This window comes from Manacus candei, unplaced genomic scaffold, assembly GCF_025592945.1.
Source record: "Manacus candei isolate 608988 ecotype Guabito, Panama unplaced genomic scaffold, ASM2559294v1 h1tg000103l, whole genome shotgun sequence".
NCBI lineage: Eukaryota > Metazoa > Chordata > Aves > Passeriformes > Pipridae > Manacus > Manacus candei.
The window spans coordinates 2991741-3008834 of record NW_026138151.1 but is presented as its reverse complement, the minus strand read 5'-3'; the positions used below and the strand labels follow the sequence as shown (position 1 = coordinate 3008834).

At 44.9% G+C, this 17094-nt stretch overlaps 1 protein-coding gene across 12 annotated transcripts in view; it reads right to left on the bottom strand.

Moving 5' to 3' along the window:
- Window positions 1-17094, bottom strand: part of ARVCF (ARVCF delta catenin family member) — a 238427-nt gene that overhangs the window by 117337 nt on the left and 103996 nt on the right. The window contains exon 1 of one of the 12 annotated variants that reach the window (XM_051769101.1): window positions 13642-13909. The exons of the other annotated variants lie outside the window; for them this stretch is intronic. Coding sequence (XP_051625061.1) covers window positions 13642-13662 — 21 coding nt within the window. The 5' untranslated portion in view covers window positions 13663-13909. Of the gene's footprint in view, window positions 1-13641; window positions 13910-17094 lie in introns of those variants that run through there. 12 annotated transcript variants of the gene reach the window in all.

Below are 17094 nucleotides of genomic sequence, written 5' to 3'. Positions count from 1 at the left end.
ATCTGGACAGGAGTAAATTACAGGACTGCACATGCCAACTAATGCTCAAATACAAAGATCAAAACCAGAATGCAGGACTGACAGCTGACAGGACCTTCCTAAGGATTTCACGTCTTCTTGCAATCATCTGTGAGAAATATCTGAGTTATTTGAAGCCTGCAAATAACTCCAAACCAGATAAAGATATCTAAAAATCAATGAAGGAAGCAAGTACTTCACAAAAGCTTGTAAAAATGGTAAAAGTTAGCAAAGCAAGAGTCAGAGCCAATTATGAGGGGCCCAGGCCTGGGCCCTGTGAGTCTGCCAGCCCTTCCAAGTACCATGGACCAAGGACCAGTACTGGACATTGAATTATCTCTCTCTGCCCTCAGCTTACATGGAAAAGTACGAATTTATACTCACTGGATTTATCTTCCCTGAAGAATCCCCATTCTTTCAATTCTTGTCTTTAATTAAAACACTCCATCCCAACTGCTGCATTGTCCTGGGCACCTGATTTATTTCTTCCTGCCACGTCCTGCATGGTTTTCATTACACAACAGGCAAGATCCTTTTCCAGAAATCTCTTAATCTTTTCTTCCTGTGCCTTATTCAATTTTTTTCCCGAGTTTCTTCTTTGGTTGCCATTTATATTTGCACAGATAAAGTCTGTCCATTCCAGCAAATCCAGGCTTTCCCATTCCTGCAGAAATAGCACTGCTGCAGGAATTTTAAATATGTGGGTTTAGCTGATGCATGCTCGTTGGGATAACTACGAATGCAGTGTAACAATTACTCATTGCAGTGATTTCAAAAGGATACTTTAATAGCTTTTTGTAAAAAGGAAGTTTGATCTTCTGAATCACCTATGGAAAACAATCAAATCCGCCTTTTAAAAAAAAAAGATCTAAGAACATGGTCTTTCTGTTGTATTCCAGTAAAGCTGCCTCATTGTAACGAGGCACACTGCACAATGCCACTTTTCAGGCTCCAGTGCCATTGGGAAATTCTCACTCGAGTAACTTCCATTCAGCCCCAGCCAAGAGCATTAGAATTTGTATAAAGCTGACATGTTTCACCCAGAGAGCAGCTCCCCAACCAACCCGCTCCAAATGATCAATAGTTTACTACACAGACCCAAAATTCAATACTGAGGACACATCTCTGAAGCAATCTAGAATACCATTCCTGGGAGAAAATTATGCACTGAAGTCACTTCCTTTTAAGGTTAATTTTGCCTTTTTTTTTTTTTTATAAGCAAACAAAAGTATGACAGAAATTATGCAATAGACAGAAAAGGGGCTTATCTAAAGTAAATAAAGCCTTCTGTTTGCAACCAGCTGAGAGCATTTGGTAAGCATTTCTCTCCTTCCCTCGCCCTCTTTAAGGGCAACCCTTCCAGTTAACACATCAACTTTTGGAAGAGATTTGCAGATGAGTAATGACTCTTCTCTTGGTGTGGCCACTCTCGTGGCACCACTGAGCAGGAAAATTGATAGCCCATGGTGCAGATTTGACAGTGAGCAGTTCAGACACCAAATGCTGCCAAAACTTGCACACCTTTTTTTTTTTTAATCTTCCCTTTCTGAAGGGCTAGTTACATTAAGAAGAGCAATGCAAGCTTGAGATGCACCAATCAGCAAGTTTAATCCAGCAAACACTTTTTCACTGTGAGAGTGACTGGGCACTGGCACAGACTGCCCTGGGAGGCTGCAGAGGATCCATCCTCGGGGATATTCCAAAGCCATCTGGACAATGCTCCTGGGCAACCAGCTCTGGGTGACTCTGCTTGAGCTCCAGGTGACCTCCAGGAGTCCCTTCCAACCTCAGCCACTTGGTGATTCCCTTGCTCCATGTTAGTCACCCAAATATATCCTACTGTTTTAGAAATTATAAATCTGCATTCTAGTTCCTCTGCAGACACTCCCCACCTAAAGCAAGCCAACAGGGAAAAAGAAACCTCAAAGCCTTTCTGAATTGCCTCCCCCATATTCAAATCTGCAGTGGCTCTAAACACATGCATAGTAATGATCAGCTTGACTTGGGGCTAAATAAACAGACTTCAGTCAGCACTGCTTTCTTACTGTGGCACAGAAGGCCAGGAGTTTCTTTTTGCTCATCAGACAGGCAAATACAGATATAAAAATAGGACTGGAACACTTTAGAACAGTTTGTCTTTCAGACTCTACTCAATCTCCAATATGTCTGTCCAAATAGTTAGTATGCCATAATCTGAAGTGATACAAATTCAAATAAGAAATATCTGTTCCACACAGTTTAAAGCATCTCTCTTTCTCTATACTTTCAGGCATGGTCTGAAAGCCAGACTTCCCAAAATGCAGAAACACTGAGGTTCTCCCTCAGATAACCTCAAAGTTACATTCCCTTTGTTGCAGAGCACAGCATCCAGGAACTGTAACCTACTTACCTTTATCTCAACAGCAGTGTTGACAAGCCCTCCAGAATTCATTCCTTTGCGTGAAACAGCAAAAAGCTCTTTCAAAGTTCCCTCTGCAGCTGACCAGGAAGGTGGAGATGTGCTAAAGCTTGCCCATTCTGGCTCATCTCCCCACTCCCAGCTGGATCAGATGGCCTGGCAGAGCTGTCTCTGCTCACCTTCAGCCTCTGGTGATCCTGCTAAAGTGATCTCTTTAAGAAGCCAAAGCATGCAAACATACCCTCCACAATCTCCCTTTTGAAAAGCTCCTTAAAATCCAGCTCTTCATCAATCAGCATTATAAACCCCCCTCCACCCTCTGCCTGGGAGACCTGACTTACTTAAAGAACAGTTTTCTGAGGTTCCCACCCTACAAATCGACCCCCTGATATCAGGCACCCTCAATCACACGGTCCCCACAGGGACTAAGAAGCATCTCCTGTGTGTTCTTTACACCTGCAATAGAGTCTTAATACTCCAACAGTATCTGCTCTCTGTCCCACTCTCTGCCTGTTTAACCTTTACATCCCTGGTGCCCAGAATTAATTCCATGTAACCCCTAACAGACTGTCCATCACATGCCCCACATCATCACAGGGTGACATTCACAGCCACCTCAGGAGGAAACACTCCTCGATGAGCTGCTGAGCCAGCAGGCACGGTGTGCTCTGATGTGCTTTCCCAATTGATCCTTGCTGCTCTCACCCAGAAATGCAGCTGATACACTGCACACCATCTCCAGTCACCACATTTCAATTAACTTCAATGAAACAAGGAGAGACTGACTTCAAGAGCGCCACCATCATCACCAGATGGCTGAAAGTTCAACTCAGCACCAGCAAAAAAACCTTTCTGTGCCATCAACACTCTCCATTTAACAGCCTCCTGCTCTCTTCTGGTAACAACTCAGCAGCCCCCTCAGGTAACACAGAGCCTGGATCTATCTACTCTGACAGTTTGCAGTATTTAAGCCATCTACAAGGTCTCGTGGAGTGTAAAGATAGGTAAAAATTTCCTCCAACACCCTGAGCACCATTAGCAGGGCCCTGGTGTGCTTCTGACAGCACCTCTTCCACTCACACATCACCCAGAGCCTGAGGAACAGCAGAGCCTCCAGGCCCCCTGCTATGAAGTACCTACATACTCAGGTGGATGCTTGTTGGTTCTGGAAAACTATGAAGGAAGCTGAGATTTTCAAAAGCATATTACAGCAAGTGAGGCATCAAGCAGCTCCCAAACCTTCTTCATAGCCAACAGCTTTCTGAACTTAGATTATCCAATGAGTTAAAGGAACAAATATTTGGCTGTTTGAATTAGTGCATTGTCCCTCCAGAATAAGGAGTGTACTGGGCTACAGAGATTTATCTTCTTTACCTCTTGTATCACTTCAATAGTCAGCTAAATATAGAAAAATGGTAATTATTTAGCACATCTTTAAAACAACAATTTCCCTCCCAATTAATTTCCAGTTCCTCAGATTAATTATCTACTCAAATTTTCTTGATGCACACACTGCAAGAAGCTGAATATGTTTCCTGTAAATTAAATCACCTTCAGAGATAATGATGCTCCTAAAACAACTCTGACTAAGCAAAGAATCAAAAATCCATTCCACTAAATCTGCCAGGACAGGTAGAAGGCAGAAACCAACATCAGCAGAGAGAGAAACTCTGGAGGTTGGGCCCAAGCAACAAGCTGCTTTCACCTGCCCTCAGGGTAAATGACTGCAACATAAGAAGTAGTTCTGGCCCAAATAAGAACGAAACTCAAAACTCAGGGATCACCACACTGCTCCCAACATCAGCCACTGGAGCTGCACTCCAGAGTCATGTTCAACCCAACCCTCTGGTGTGAACTTGCACAGCTTCTGCCTCACCTGGAGGCACGAAGGGGCAGAAGATTCTTTACAGATATTAATTACTTCAGTATTGTACAATCAGAACTCCAGGGGAAAAGAAGTTTCTTATCACCCAAAGCTCTGTCACTTGAGCACAACAAAGGGGAATGTTTAGAACAAAGCATGTCTGAAATCAAATATCTGCTAAAAGCTTACACATTTCAAGCCTGTCTAGATTACTAAGTGGAAATGCTCAATCAGACAACAGAGAGAAGGCAGAGCTGGCAGACAATGCAACCATCTTATAAAATATTTAAGCAAAGCATGAGACCACTGATAATATGCACTTGGTCTGATATAAACGATGTGGGGCTTCATTTCTTTTAAAAAAAAAAAAAAGAAGTCTTTTACCATATTGGTATCTGTGGGGCAGGGAGGAAAGAAAGAAATTTTAAGAAAGAAAAACCAAACCATACACACAGAGACACATTCCAAATTGTCATGGTGCAGCCCAGTGTACCCTCATGGTACATCAAATGCACTGCAGTGTTACTTCAGAAATGGACCAATGTGCACACCAAGAGGTTCTGAAACCTTTCATTTTTGAGGAAACACACAGCAGTAATGATTCTGCTGAGAACAAAACTCTCATCCTTCCCTCCAGTATAACCAGAAACAAATTTTACTCTGGAAATTTATATTTTTAAGGCACTTAGACCCGTAACACTGATCCAACCCATTATAAGTTGGAGTGGTAAACAAAGTCTCCACCCCACTGAAACTTTCTGGGTTCCAGATGTAACTGCAGTTGTCCTCATCTGCTCATCTACATCATACAGTTTATTCAGAAAATGCAATCAATACTGGAAATATAAAATATTAAAAAAATAGTTCAGGCAGATTTCTCTACTCCTCACAACTACTGCAGGATGGAGCTGCACGGTTCTCCCACTATTGCTGGGTTTATAAAACTGGATCTGAATTAAACACAGAAGATTAATAAAAAATTGATGTTACACCAGAAAATCTTTTTGTTTGAGGTGTCCTCCCCCTCTCCCAAGCTGAAACATCAATGCAATGTTTACAACAATAAAACAATTACTTTTCTGGTACTGAAGCTGCACCCCTGTCACCAAGGCAAGGGGCTAAAACTGCCACGGAAGACAAAAAGAGAAGGGTCAGGTCATTAAACTGAAATCCCAGGTGACCAACATCTTACTTGGGGAGAGGTTCATTCAAATTTCATAGCCCTAGTGAGTGAATAAGGTAGGCAAAAGGGATGCTGGTGTCAGAGGGGAGTGAATGATGCCCTGAATGTGGAGCACAGTGCTGCCCACACAGACTCACCCCCAGCCCCGTGCAGGGCCAGGCTGCATTCTGGGACATGTCCACTGCAATTAGGAACCAAATAACTCTGTGCAACGGGGCTGAATGGCATTTGCTCTCCAGAGACCACAAGTTCCAACTGAGATTTCAGCTGTGCAATCAGATTTCCATTCTTAACTCCTTCATTTCCAATGCCATTGACCTGCTCATGACACTCTTCCCTTTCCCTCCATTCTCAGCTAAATCCAAAGACACAATTTTACAGAGCCCTGGCCCTGCCTGTAGCCCCAAGTCTGGACTGTGACAGCCCTTCTCCAGAGTTAATGAGACATGAGTTCTGCAGAATACCAGCTCTGAACTGCTGTGGGCATTACCAGAACCCAGCCCAGAATTTCAGGGACCAGGAAAAAAGTAGCTTACAGGAAGTAGCCCTGTAAGCCCAGGCTGAAGTGCACTGTCAGCCAGGGAAACTGGGAACAATTCTGAGAAATGGTCATGCACAGTTGCCAGGGCCAGTGCTGAGTTGATTTTGTGCAGTGGAGATCATCACCTCCCATCACCTTCCCACACACTGGGTGTGCACCTTCCCAAACACAAAGTGAACAGCCTGTGTTCATTCGGGATGGAACCAGGAGCCCACCCGATCCCACAGGCATTCAGTGCTGCACCCCCACGGGAGGGATACACAGCACAGAAACAGAACCACAGAACAATATTTCTGCTTTGGATATCTTGTGGAGTACCCAACAAAGCCATCTCCACCTTTTGGTCTCAGCAGAACATGGAGTTGACTTTTAAGAGTGAAAAAAAGTACCTTTTCCCAATTTGTTAGCCACCCAAAAATCTACAGGAGACATGAGAATAAGCACAGTGTAAGTGTTGTGTTTCAATCATTAACTTAAAATTTAAATGCATTTTTTAAAAACACTTCTCTATCATTTACAACCAGGAGCAAACTGATTCTCCCTGTCCCTTTAAAAGAAAACTCTCAGTTCTTTAGAAGAATAAAACAAAACACTTAAGGGAATTTTAAATACAGGAAGGAGGAACAAGAGTATGGGGGAAGAACCCAACAGACTTTGTAAATATTTTTGTGATTCCAGTTGCCAAAACAGTATCCACATAATACACCTCAGCCAAGTTTCTCTGAACAAGAAAATTCAAAGAGCAACAACTCATGAAATACCCCCACACATTTGCAGTGTATTTATGCCAGCACTTCAGCTGCTGTGGACACTACTCTTCCTTTGCTATCCTGACTTACATGGCAGATGCTGATTTTACCACTGTCTCTTTTTCTGGAAAGGCTCTGGAATTCAGCCAAGCTTGGGATGGGTGTTACACAATATCTGCTATGCCTCTTGGTAGAGGCAGCAAAGGAAGAAAATTACATTTGAGTACTGAAAAGTTTGTACTGGCACTGTTGAGCTGAATTTTTGAAGTGCCAGCTTTGTGAGAGAAAGAAAAATAAAACTGATCCTATGTAAATGAAACACAAACATGATTTTGACTGGAGTCTCAAAAATCAAGGAGAAAAACTTACTGGATTAACAGTGTGTCACACTAGATTTAAAGAAACTTGCAGGCAGATGCTTCAGTTCCTACTTACACACCAGAATCAGCAGTCAGGCTTTCCAAATTACTCAGCAGATTGGTGCAGCACTTTTTAATTGATCTCTAATCACATCTGCAGTTGGGGTATACTCGCTTCAAAGGGTTGAAAGCCTGTCCCTCATTTTTGCTTACCTATATAGCAGCAGTTTTCTCTTTGAAGATTTGGCCCTTGAAGAAAATGTAGGAAACAATACATTTTTAAATCCAACACATTGAGAAGGGCCACAACTTTTTCAGCAATGGAACTGAACAATGTTCTCCCTCTGCTTTCTCACACAGCTGGAGGAAGATACTTGTGTTTGTGTGTTAAAATACAGAAGCTGCAACTGTGAATAAGGTCCATCACTAGTACATAAAAAATGAATTAGTGCTTCTTTGCACCTCCCTGCAGTCACAGAAGGGTGCAGTGTCACCTTCTGTTTGCCTCATATTTCCTCAGTGTTACCCAAGGAAGTCGTCTTTGCCACCTCCTACACCTCAAATGATTGATGGCTGCTGGGTCTGATGTAATTACAAATGGCTCTTCCCTCCAGAAACAACCTGCTAAAATGAATATTGCACCTCAGAAGCAAAGTATTACCCTCAAAAACTGCCAACAGTGTGCACTAATGCATAGCCCTGGCATCACTGTGCCACTAAGGGGTGTCACGGCTGCCACTGACAGATGAAAAGCCCACTAGGAAAGGGAAAAGAAATGGGATGTGATAAGATTGCATCATAAAACACAAGATAAATGTGTCGCCATGACCAAGATGCATTGTAACCTCGGGCAATAAAACAACATGTCTGGGCAGAAAGAATGACCCAGATGAGATGGAATTGCTAAGGACAAATGTGAAGTGTTCCTCCTCTAGCACACATTTACATATGCTAATTGGAGAAATACATTCTTTAAAACTCTTGTAAACATACCATAGTCTGTTCCTGTTGGGCAAAGAGGGGAATGAAGAAATGTTAAGTATAGTAAGCTTATTAAAACACATGGAGAGGGGGTGAGAATGCAGATGCCAAACTTACTGAAACGATTTGAAAGCGTTTACAATTCCAACAGCAGAACCATCCTCATCACACACAGGACCTGTCCATATCAGGGCTCCACCATCTATAAACTACTTGGGCTGCATCTCTTTTATCAGCTCCTTAATCAACTGTAGGTTTGTACTCTGAAAAGACTTTGAACATTCCAGATGATTCTTCTGATCAGTGTTACACTACACATATCCAGAGTAATGCTACTTAAATTAAATCATCTTCTCATCTCCTCCACATATGTATTTTTATACACACACATATATATACACACAAACACACACAAAAATACATTCTCTATAGTACAAAAATAAGCCCTCACACTCTGATTTCATTACAGGCTTTCAGGAACATCTCTCTGAACATTACAATAGTCTGGCTGAGAAAGTTCTACTAAAAATAAAAGTTCAGAGCTGTGCCAAGCGATTTAGCTTGCAGAGGCAGAAATTCCAAACCTCAAAAATTCTCCAAGTTTACTTAGAACAGTTTTCACTTTGTTTTTCGAATGCTGAAGTGTTGTGATGCTAAGGATAGATGTGTGGGATTAGCCAAAAGGGAAAACTCAGGCATTTCGATTTCCTGCTGGAAGCAGGTGTGGGCTTGACTCATCCAAGAGGCACAGAACACCACTAAAGGTATGAATTTGCACATTTCTACAGCATTCAGGGAGCACTGAGCTCATGGAGTCACCACCCCTTAATCACAGAAGGGATCCTGCCTGTCCATCTGCAGATACAAAACACTGTGCTTCCCTAAAAAGCAAGTGGTGCTCATCAGGCTCCTCTCAGGTACAGTCACAGCTGTTCACTCTCAGGCATGCAGACAAATGAATCAAAAGAAGGATCCCAAAGCCTGGCTGCAACCTAATGAGATACAGGAGACACAAAGGACATTGTGAAATGTAAAACTATCAAAGTCTGACTTGGAGTTTTCCTTTCATCCAAGAATCTGAGATATGCTCTCTCTAGTCTCCGGATTTATTTCAGGGATACCATTCACTCTTCAAACCTCCATCGGAAAAACAAACCCAAAGAAAACCTGCTAGCAAAATTCTATGTTTCATTTCTCACATGCTACTAAAACAACAGCAGTTTTAAGAGAATATAGTCTTTTTATTGCTCCTGTCTGTCCCTGAGAAGATCTGACCAAACCAAACGTATACAGAGCTCCCAGGCCAAGGCATTTGAGACATGAAACCCCTGTGCTGTCACCCTGTTCACCAGCAGGAGCAGTTACAGAACTCCTGCCCACACACTTCATTCCTTGCCTTTTCCTTCCTCCTGATAACCTACTTAATACAGAGCCCCTTGGTTCACTTGGTTCACTTCCAGGAGGAAGGTAAAGCCCTCCCAGGGGCCTCCAATGGCCTGGGTCAGGATGCCATTCCTCTTTTCCTGGAGCATGCAGGGTTTGCTTCAGTTTTTAAGCTGGATCAATTCACTGGTCTGTGCCCACAGAATAGTCTTAAAGGTGTGTTTGCATAACCAAGAGGGTGACTTGTTTTATACTATGGGAAACCAACAGCCAGCAGCAGAAGAGGATCTCCCTAACCCCAAAGCTGAATTTCCCATCTCACACAACAATACGCACAAGTATTTTCAGAAAGGAGAACAAGCAGTGGGGAAATCTGAACCGGGGCTTCTGAGAGGTCTCCCTGCCCACAGTTGCACAATTTTGCTACCACGGAGGAAATAACTTAGCACAACTGAGGAACAGATGTGGGAACAGGTAAAGACATGATGAGAACATGCCAAAACCCTCATATTTAGAGAAATGCCTTGTTACTTTAACAATCAAATACAGAGACACAACTATTTTCACCTAGTGGCCCTGATTCTACTCCTACTGAATCAAAACCTTCAGTCAGTGGCAGAAGTGAACTCCTCAGAGAAAAGTAGTTGAGATCAAATGTTTGCCAATAGCCTTGTTATAAATGGCCAGTCCATCCAGTTTCAAATGCAACTGCTTAATATGCTTCCCTCCCCCCCCCCCATTTTATCTTCCATAATGAGTATTTCTACATTGGAAAAGTCCTGGAGCACACATATTTTTTTTTAATATTTAGTTTTACTCACTGCAGTGTAACTCAACCAAAAACCGCAGCCAGATTGATTCTCCATGTACACCACAGCTCACCACCTCATAACCTCCAGGCCAGGTGGTTAAGCAACACAGCCTCAGGAATGCTCTGCTGGGAATGCCTATTGCCATCCCAAAGCTGTACACACACAGTCACACAAACTGGGCACTGTAGGTCCTCATCCCCCAACAGCACTTCCACAGGAACACAGTTCCTGCTGCAGTATTTTCAGGCACAGAACACTCCCACAACCTGCACCGTGTCCTGCTGCAGCTCCAGAGCCTCCTGGCCGTGGTGAAGGACACAGCTCTGCCAGCCCCTCCAGCAAGAGGTGAATCCTCACACCTGAGTTCTGACGTTCCACACCTCAGTCAGGCAGTGACTGCCTGAAGAGTTCCAATGTCCCCCCTCCTGGAGGGAATTCTGCCTCTGTGGCAGAGGCAGCAGAAGGACTCTGTGCCTCCACTCAGTCGCTCCAGTGAGCAGCTCAACATCCCAGTGTGTCCCAGAACATGTTCCCTTTGCCCAGCTCTGCTGCAGAGCTCACACTGCTGGCAAAGGGTTTACTCTGGGAAGCAGGGAGGAGTCAGTATTGTAGAGTGCTGCACCCCTTCACTCCAAGGCAGTAGAGCACATTGCACCTGTTTCAGGCCTCTTATACATGAGAATTCACGGGGGAATCCCTACACAGATCCATGTCAAAAATTATGTTCCCTTCTTATTTCTTTCCAGTATGACTTGCCCAACTGTTTGAAAAATGATGATGATGCTTTTGCATGCTGTGCCTCCACGAACATTTCTTCCACAAGCTTTCCCTCACTGGCACAGACTCATAGCAGGTATGTCACTAACACATTATCTGCTTTCTCATCCTGCCACATCTATGATTTCGTACTCCCTCACATCAGGATCATCCTCCAGTGAAATGCTTTGGGGACAATTGCTGAAGAAGGGCAGCCTTACTGAGTTCAGTGCCTGAATTTGAAATGTTACTGAAGTACTTTCTGAAGCAGGAATAACAGAGAACTAAAGAGTTTTTGGCAAAAGTCACTTTAAGTGACTCCTTTCCCCTTCACAACTCCATGGCCCCGAGGCAAGCCAGCACTGGAGGTTTCACAGCCAGATCAAAGCTGTGTGTGGTACAGTGTGCACACGTATTTTAACAGTTCCAGCCTTCAAGAGCCTTCTCAATTTCATAAACTCTTTACTTCCTTCCACGCCACTGCAGATACTCAGCACAAACTTCAGCAGTTTTCATCCCTCAGCAGCAGAAGGGGGATGGCCCAGGGAGGACTCCAGGAAGGCGACTCCTGCCCTCCCTGCTCATGGCCACAGGAGAGTGTTCAGCATTTGTTTTCTTCACCAGTGCTCCCAGGTACGATGCTGCTTTTGGCACCCAGAACCTGAGGAAGGATGGCTACTCCCAGTAGAAGCCAAAACTATGATTAGAAATTACTCTTAATTCTTTCTAATTACAATTTCACGGCTGTCTTTAACTAAGCACATTAGGTCTTCAGTTAATGTGGCACAAGTCCATTCTAGTACCTCTCATATCTTTACCTGTATGGATTGTATAGACTTGTCATCCACCTCCAAGTCCATTTCACTTAGTTTTATTGAATACTGATCATTACTGCTAACGAACTACTTTCTAGAGGCCCTGTAACTGCACAATAAACGTATCTGACAACTCATGGCTTAAAACTACCACCTTCCATTAAGCAAAGCATTCTCTACTACACTGTTGTGCCATCAGACTGAACAGTTATTCTGTAAAGAAGACCTCAGAATGAATCGAGAACCATTGTTCCAACAGCAAAGATAAAATGCCATATCTCTGCCTGATCCTCAACTATGACAGACAGCGTGAAAATTAAAACCATGAGATTTTTTTTGTTTTGATAAGGAAGAAGAATTTACAGGCTCACTGAAATGCATGACCTAAAGTGATTAACTACAACCTTCCACTCTCCCTCAGGCTTTTCTGCCTATGAACACAGAAAACCCAGAAGACACGAACACAGCTGTACTGCACGGGTCAAAACACATTAAATATACCTTTTTTTACTGTTAGCATTCTGCTCCTCATGTATTTTCCTTCATGTATTAAAAAAAAACCAAAAACCCCTAGAGCTGCTAACTAGATCTATTTATCTAAAACTCAACAAGCCACGGCAGGTAATTTGACAGGTACAGCAGCTGAGGGTCAGGCAGTATGAACAGCACCACAGACAAACCAAACCCCTTCCTCCCTGAGGAGGCCACAGGTAGTGTGAACACAAACGAGCACCCAAACAAAACCAGGATTCAGCCACCTCCAGCGGGCAGGACCGTGATTCCAGGGAATCCTGCAGACAAAGAAATGCTCACTCGAGGGCCCAGCTGAAAGGGCTACTTTCCCCTCGAGGGAATCAACATCCTATTTGCATCGAGAAATGATTCAGTCTGTTCCTGAAACGGGCAAGTGGAACACAGAGTGCTTAAATAAACTAGAGAACCTCTAACAATTCCAGTGCAATGAACCTAAACAAATTCACAGATGTATTATCAGTCATGTATTATCACTGAATTTTCTTATTCTGGAGTACACCGTTTTAAATTATGAAGGCAGAAAGGAAAAAGGAGGGTTAAGAAAAAGACACAACCACAGCCCAGTTGGAAGAGAAGCTCTACCCTGCCACCACCTGAATTTATAGGGTTTCCTGAGGCTTACAAGGCAGATGAAGGAGGTTACCAAGGAAAGCACCTATAAATTACAGGAGTCTACATGATCTCTATTGATTTAAATCTACTCTGCAACAGCTTTGTCCTGCAATACCCAATGACACTTGAAAGTAAAGAATAATATCTGAAATATTTCTGCACAGAGTTGTAAGTCCATCACAATTACTAAGATAACAGCCTTGAGGACTTTATGTTTAAGACAACATTTAGTGAAAAACTAGAGTTATTTCCCTGGTATGTCCAGCAACAAAATCAAAGAGAAACCCAGGGAACACGGTATGGGAAAAGCAAACATTTAACAACAGCACAATAGCAAAGCTTTCTCTTTTAAAAGCACTATTTCTAGCTGTTCATGTCAAACAGGTCCTCAGATTTATTGAGCAGGACGAGAAGGTCAAAGAACACAATGCCTTGCTTTTTCGGGTGTTCCATCAGTCACCACAACAGAGACAAAAGCAGGATCCCTCTCGAACGCTCTGCTGCACAGAGCGGCTCAGCCCCTGCTCAGTCCCCAGCTAAAAACAAACGCACGAGTAAAGGAGAAACGAGCCCTCCAGGCTGACAGCTCTGCCCGCACGCCGGACCCGCGGGGAAGGACGCGAGTTTCGCACTAACCTGTTTGAGTTCCGCAGGCATTGATGCGGGGGGCCGCTGCCGCCGTCCCTGCCGGGGAACTCCTGCGGCCGCCCGCCGCTGCCCTCACAGCCCCCGGGCTCGGCCGGGCTCGCTGCCCCGCTCCCCTCACAGCCCCCGGGCTCGGCCGGGCTCGCTGCCCCGCTCCCCGCAGCGGCACCGCGGCCGCCCCGCAGCCCCTCGGCAGCCTCGGCTCGGAGCGAGCCCATGCAGGGGCAGAGCCCGCTCCGCCGGCAGCAGCGAGGGCGGGCTGGCGGCTCCCGCACGGCTCCGTCCCCGCCGCCCTCACATGGCTCTGCCGCCGCGGCCCCGGCGCCGGGAGGCTCCGTGCGGGGGGCGGCACCGGCGGGGCGGCGGCAGCCGGAGCGGGCTGGGCCGGGCCGGGCTGGGCTGTGGCGGCCACGCCCGGGGCTGGGGGAGCGGGGGCAGCGCCGGGGGCGGTGGGAGCGGGGCCGGGCCCTGCCCGGTTCAGCCCCTCGCCCTGCCCGGTTCGCACCGAGCGGCTGCGCGCCCGGAGCCCCCCGGGGTTCCCCCGCTGCCCGCCCCTCCTGCTGGATTACAGAGACAAAGAGGGAAGCGCCCGTTCGCAGCCGCTCGCGGAGCGGGAACCTGCGGGCTCCGGGAGCCCTTCCCACAGCGCCCGCACGGAATCACAGCCAGGTCTGACAAGAACGCACAAGAAAGGAAATCCTCGCGCTTGCTTACTTTTCGCACTTCACTTCGAAATTAATGGCATCTCTGATGCACCGACACCAGAGAACGATGATCTTCCATCACTGTCTCCTCCCTTTTCCATCTCACAGAGATGCGGCGACGCTTAGAGCTCCAAGAACAACTGGCCTCGTTTTTTAAAACCATTCACCTGCCCACAAACCTGCCCCACATTCATTAAGAGATTCTCCGGATAAATTATTGAATACCAGAATGAATGCCAGATGTGCTAAACCTTGCATCCACCACATTCGGCAACAAAAACTGAGACTTCACAGCACGGTTCAACCTGGTTTGCACATCCACCTATTTCTAGCAAATTGGAAGCACCTGTTTTTTAACATTCAGCCTTCGAACAGGCAGCCAGGCTCCAAACCTCCAGAGAGGCAGGTTGGGAGGTGCAAACCAACCTTAACTAAACCTGAAGCATTTTTCCCCCCAGAGCCACGCAGGAGGACATGCTTACCCAGCACTGGAACTAAGCCTTGCCCTTCCCTGGGAGCGCTTGGCCAGGTCTGGGAGGCAGCAAAGTCCTCTCCAAGTGCTAAAAACCCAGCACTTCTTGCAGGCACCAGCCAAGGGGCAATGGCTGGGTTTCCTCTTCCACATTGGGTTCCTGCAGCAAACCAGAAAGTGAATCCAGCACTGTAACAGCTGCTGGCTGGGCAATGGTAATTAGGACTGAAAGATACATCAAATTAGAGACTATCCCCAGAAAACAGGCAGAGTCAGAGACAGTGAGACCAGCTATAAAGCAGAAAGGAAGGTACATTACAATTTAATCTTCTTTAATTATCAGAATAGGCACCTTAGCACAAAAGAGTCTTTTCATCTCAGCTTCAGGTTCCCTGAAAATTTTAAAACATACTTCCAGTGTCATTGTAACTCACAGCTGGTATCAATCCTACAGGATCAATGTGAAAAATGCAGCATCTCCTATACAGACATTTAAGACCAGAAGAAATGTTTCAGACTTGTTTAATTGTAATTTCAGCCTTCCTGCTACTGCCAGTGTCAGCATTCCAGCTGAACACTGGAGCTAAGGCTTTGTATTGTAGAGGCAAAGAACAGGGCAGAACTACATCACCCAACTCATCCTAATTTGTTTAAAAATAAACGCCATATATTGTGACAAGGGCAACGGTAGGTGTTCCACAAGGTTTGGCTGAAGTGAAGTGATTTGCTTCACTGGAGGGAAAAGACGTCCTCCATGTACAGGGGAATAATTCAGAGGCAACCAGGAGTGGCCATTAATAAAATACTCCAAGGCCACGGCAAAAGGAACGCGGTTTCTCCGAGTCTCCTGTACTTCTGTACAGCACTCCTCCCCCTTCTCCTTGTCCAACTTCCCTTCAGTTAACACACTAAAATAGCTCCACTTTTGTCGTGCTGGCACAGAGCAGCACCATTCAATTTGGGCATGAACCTGGCCCTGTGCCAGACCTTTCCACGCTGTCAAAGCACAGACCAGAGGAAAGCCCGTGTCCATGGGGCACCCAAGGAGCTGCTCCTGCATGCAAAGAGACGACACTGAAAACCCTCCTGGATGGATTTGCCAATTCTTACTCACGTAAGAAGTCTCTCATGTTGTAAACCCACAGATATTTGTGCAAGATGTGAAAGATTAGCACTGCTGAATTTTGAAGTCCCACCTTCTGGAGTCAGGTTATTATTTAAAAACATTATTTTCCTTTCAAAAATATAATAGATGCTTGTAGGCATCCTGGTTATAAATTAATTTTGAGAATGTTTTGACTCAAAGCTAGAGGATTTTATTTTTTTTAAAAGGGCAAATTACATCTTAAGTCCCCTCTTTAGCCTCTTGCAATATTTTACCAGCTCATATAATTCTGAATGCTGGGATTTGGCAATGCTGAAGTCAAAGAACTAATTATCTAAGTAAGAGTTATGGATTAGATCCCTAAGGTTATACTGAACTTCCAAATTTTGGCAACAAACACTCTATCCATTAGTATCAGACTGCTGACTACATTGCAACCGCCCCCTCTTTTTTTTAATGAACCTTAAATTCTTAATCTGTCACATTTTTTCCAGCTGCAAAAGTAGTGAAAACCCTCCTTCTTCTCTCTGAGAAATTAAAAATTTATAAATAGGAAGGGATTTAATTCTTTGGAAGATGGAGCAGTGTAGTATCTGGGCCAAGCTCTTTTTTCTTATTTTCTCCCATTACCCTTAAAAAATTCCCCATCACTGGTGCTGCTCTATAGATTGATCTGCTCTCAGAGGCAGTAAAAAGGAAATGGTTTACAGCTCTGCCTGGGACCATAACATATGGCCTCAGTGATATGTAACTTCCATAAACCCAGCAGAGCAAGGAGGCACAAGATGAATCAAGAGTCCCAGGTAACCACACAGGCAAAAGCACCACCATCACCCATGGCAATTCTCCAAATTACAGAGCCTGTACCCAAAGAGGGGCTTCCATGCCGAGGGTATTTTACTGTCCTCCTGTGAATTCTGTGCAGCAAATAAAGCAGGGAAGTGGGAGAACTAAAGCACAGCAGGCAGTGGTGTGCCAGCGTGTCCCACCACGGTGATTTTAGTCCAGACAAATGCAAACACAACATTCCATCTCCAGGATGCATTTGACATCTTTTCCTGTTAGCATTTTCATCATTTTTACATGTATTTGAAAAGTTACAGCAGCCCTTCCAAAGCAGCTGTACTGGCTGCAGAATGGTTGTGTGACCCCAGCAGGACACA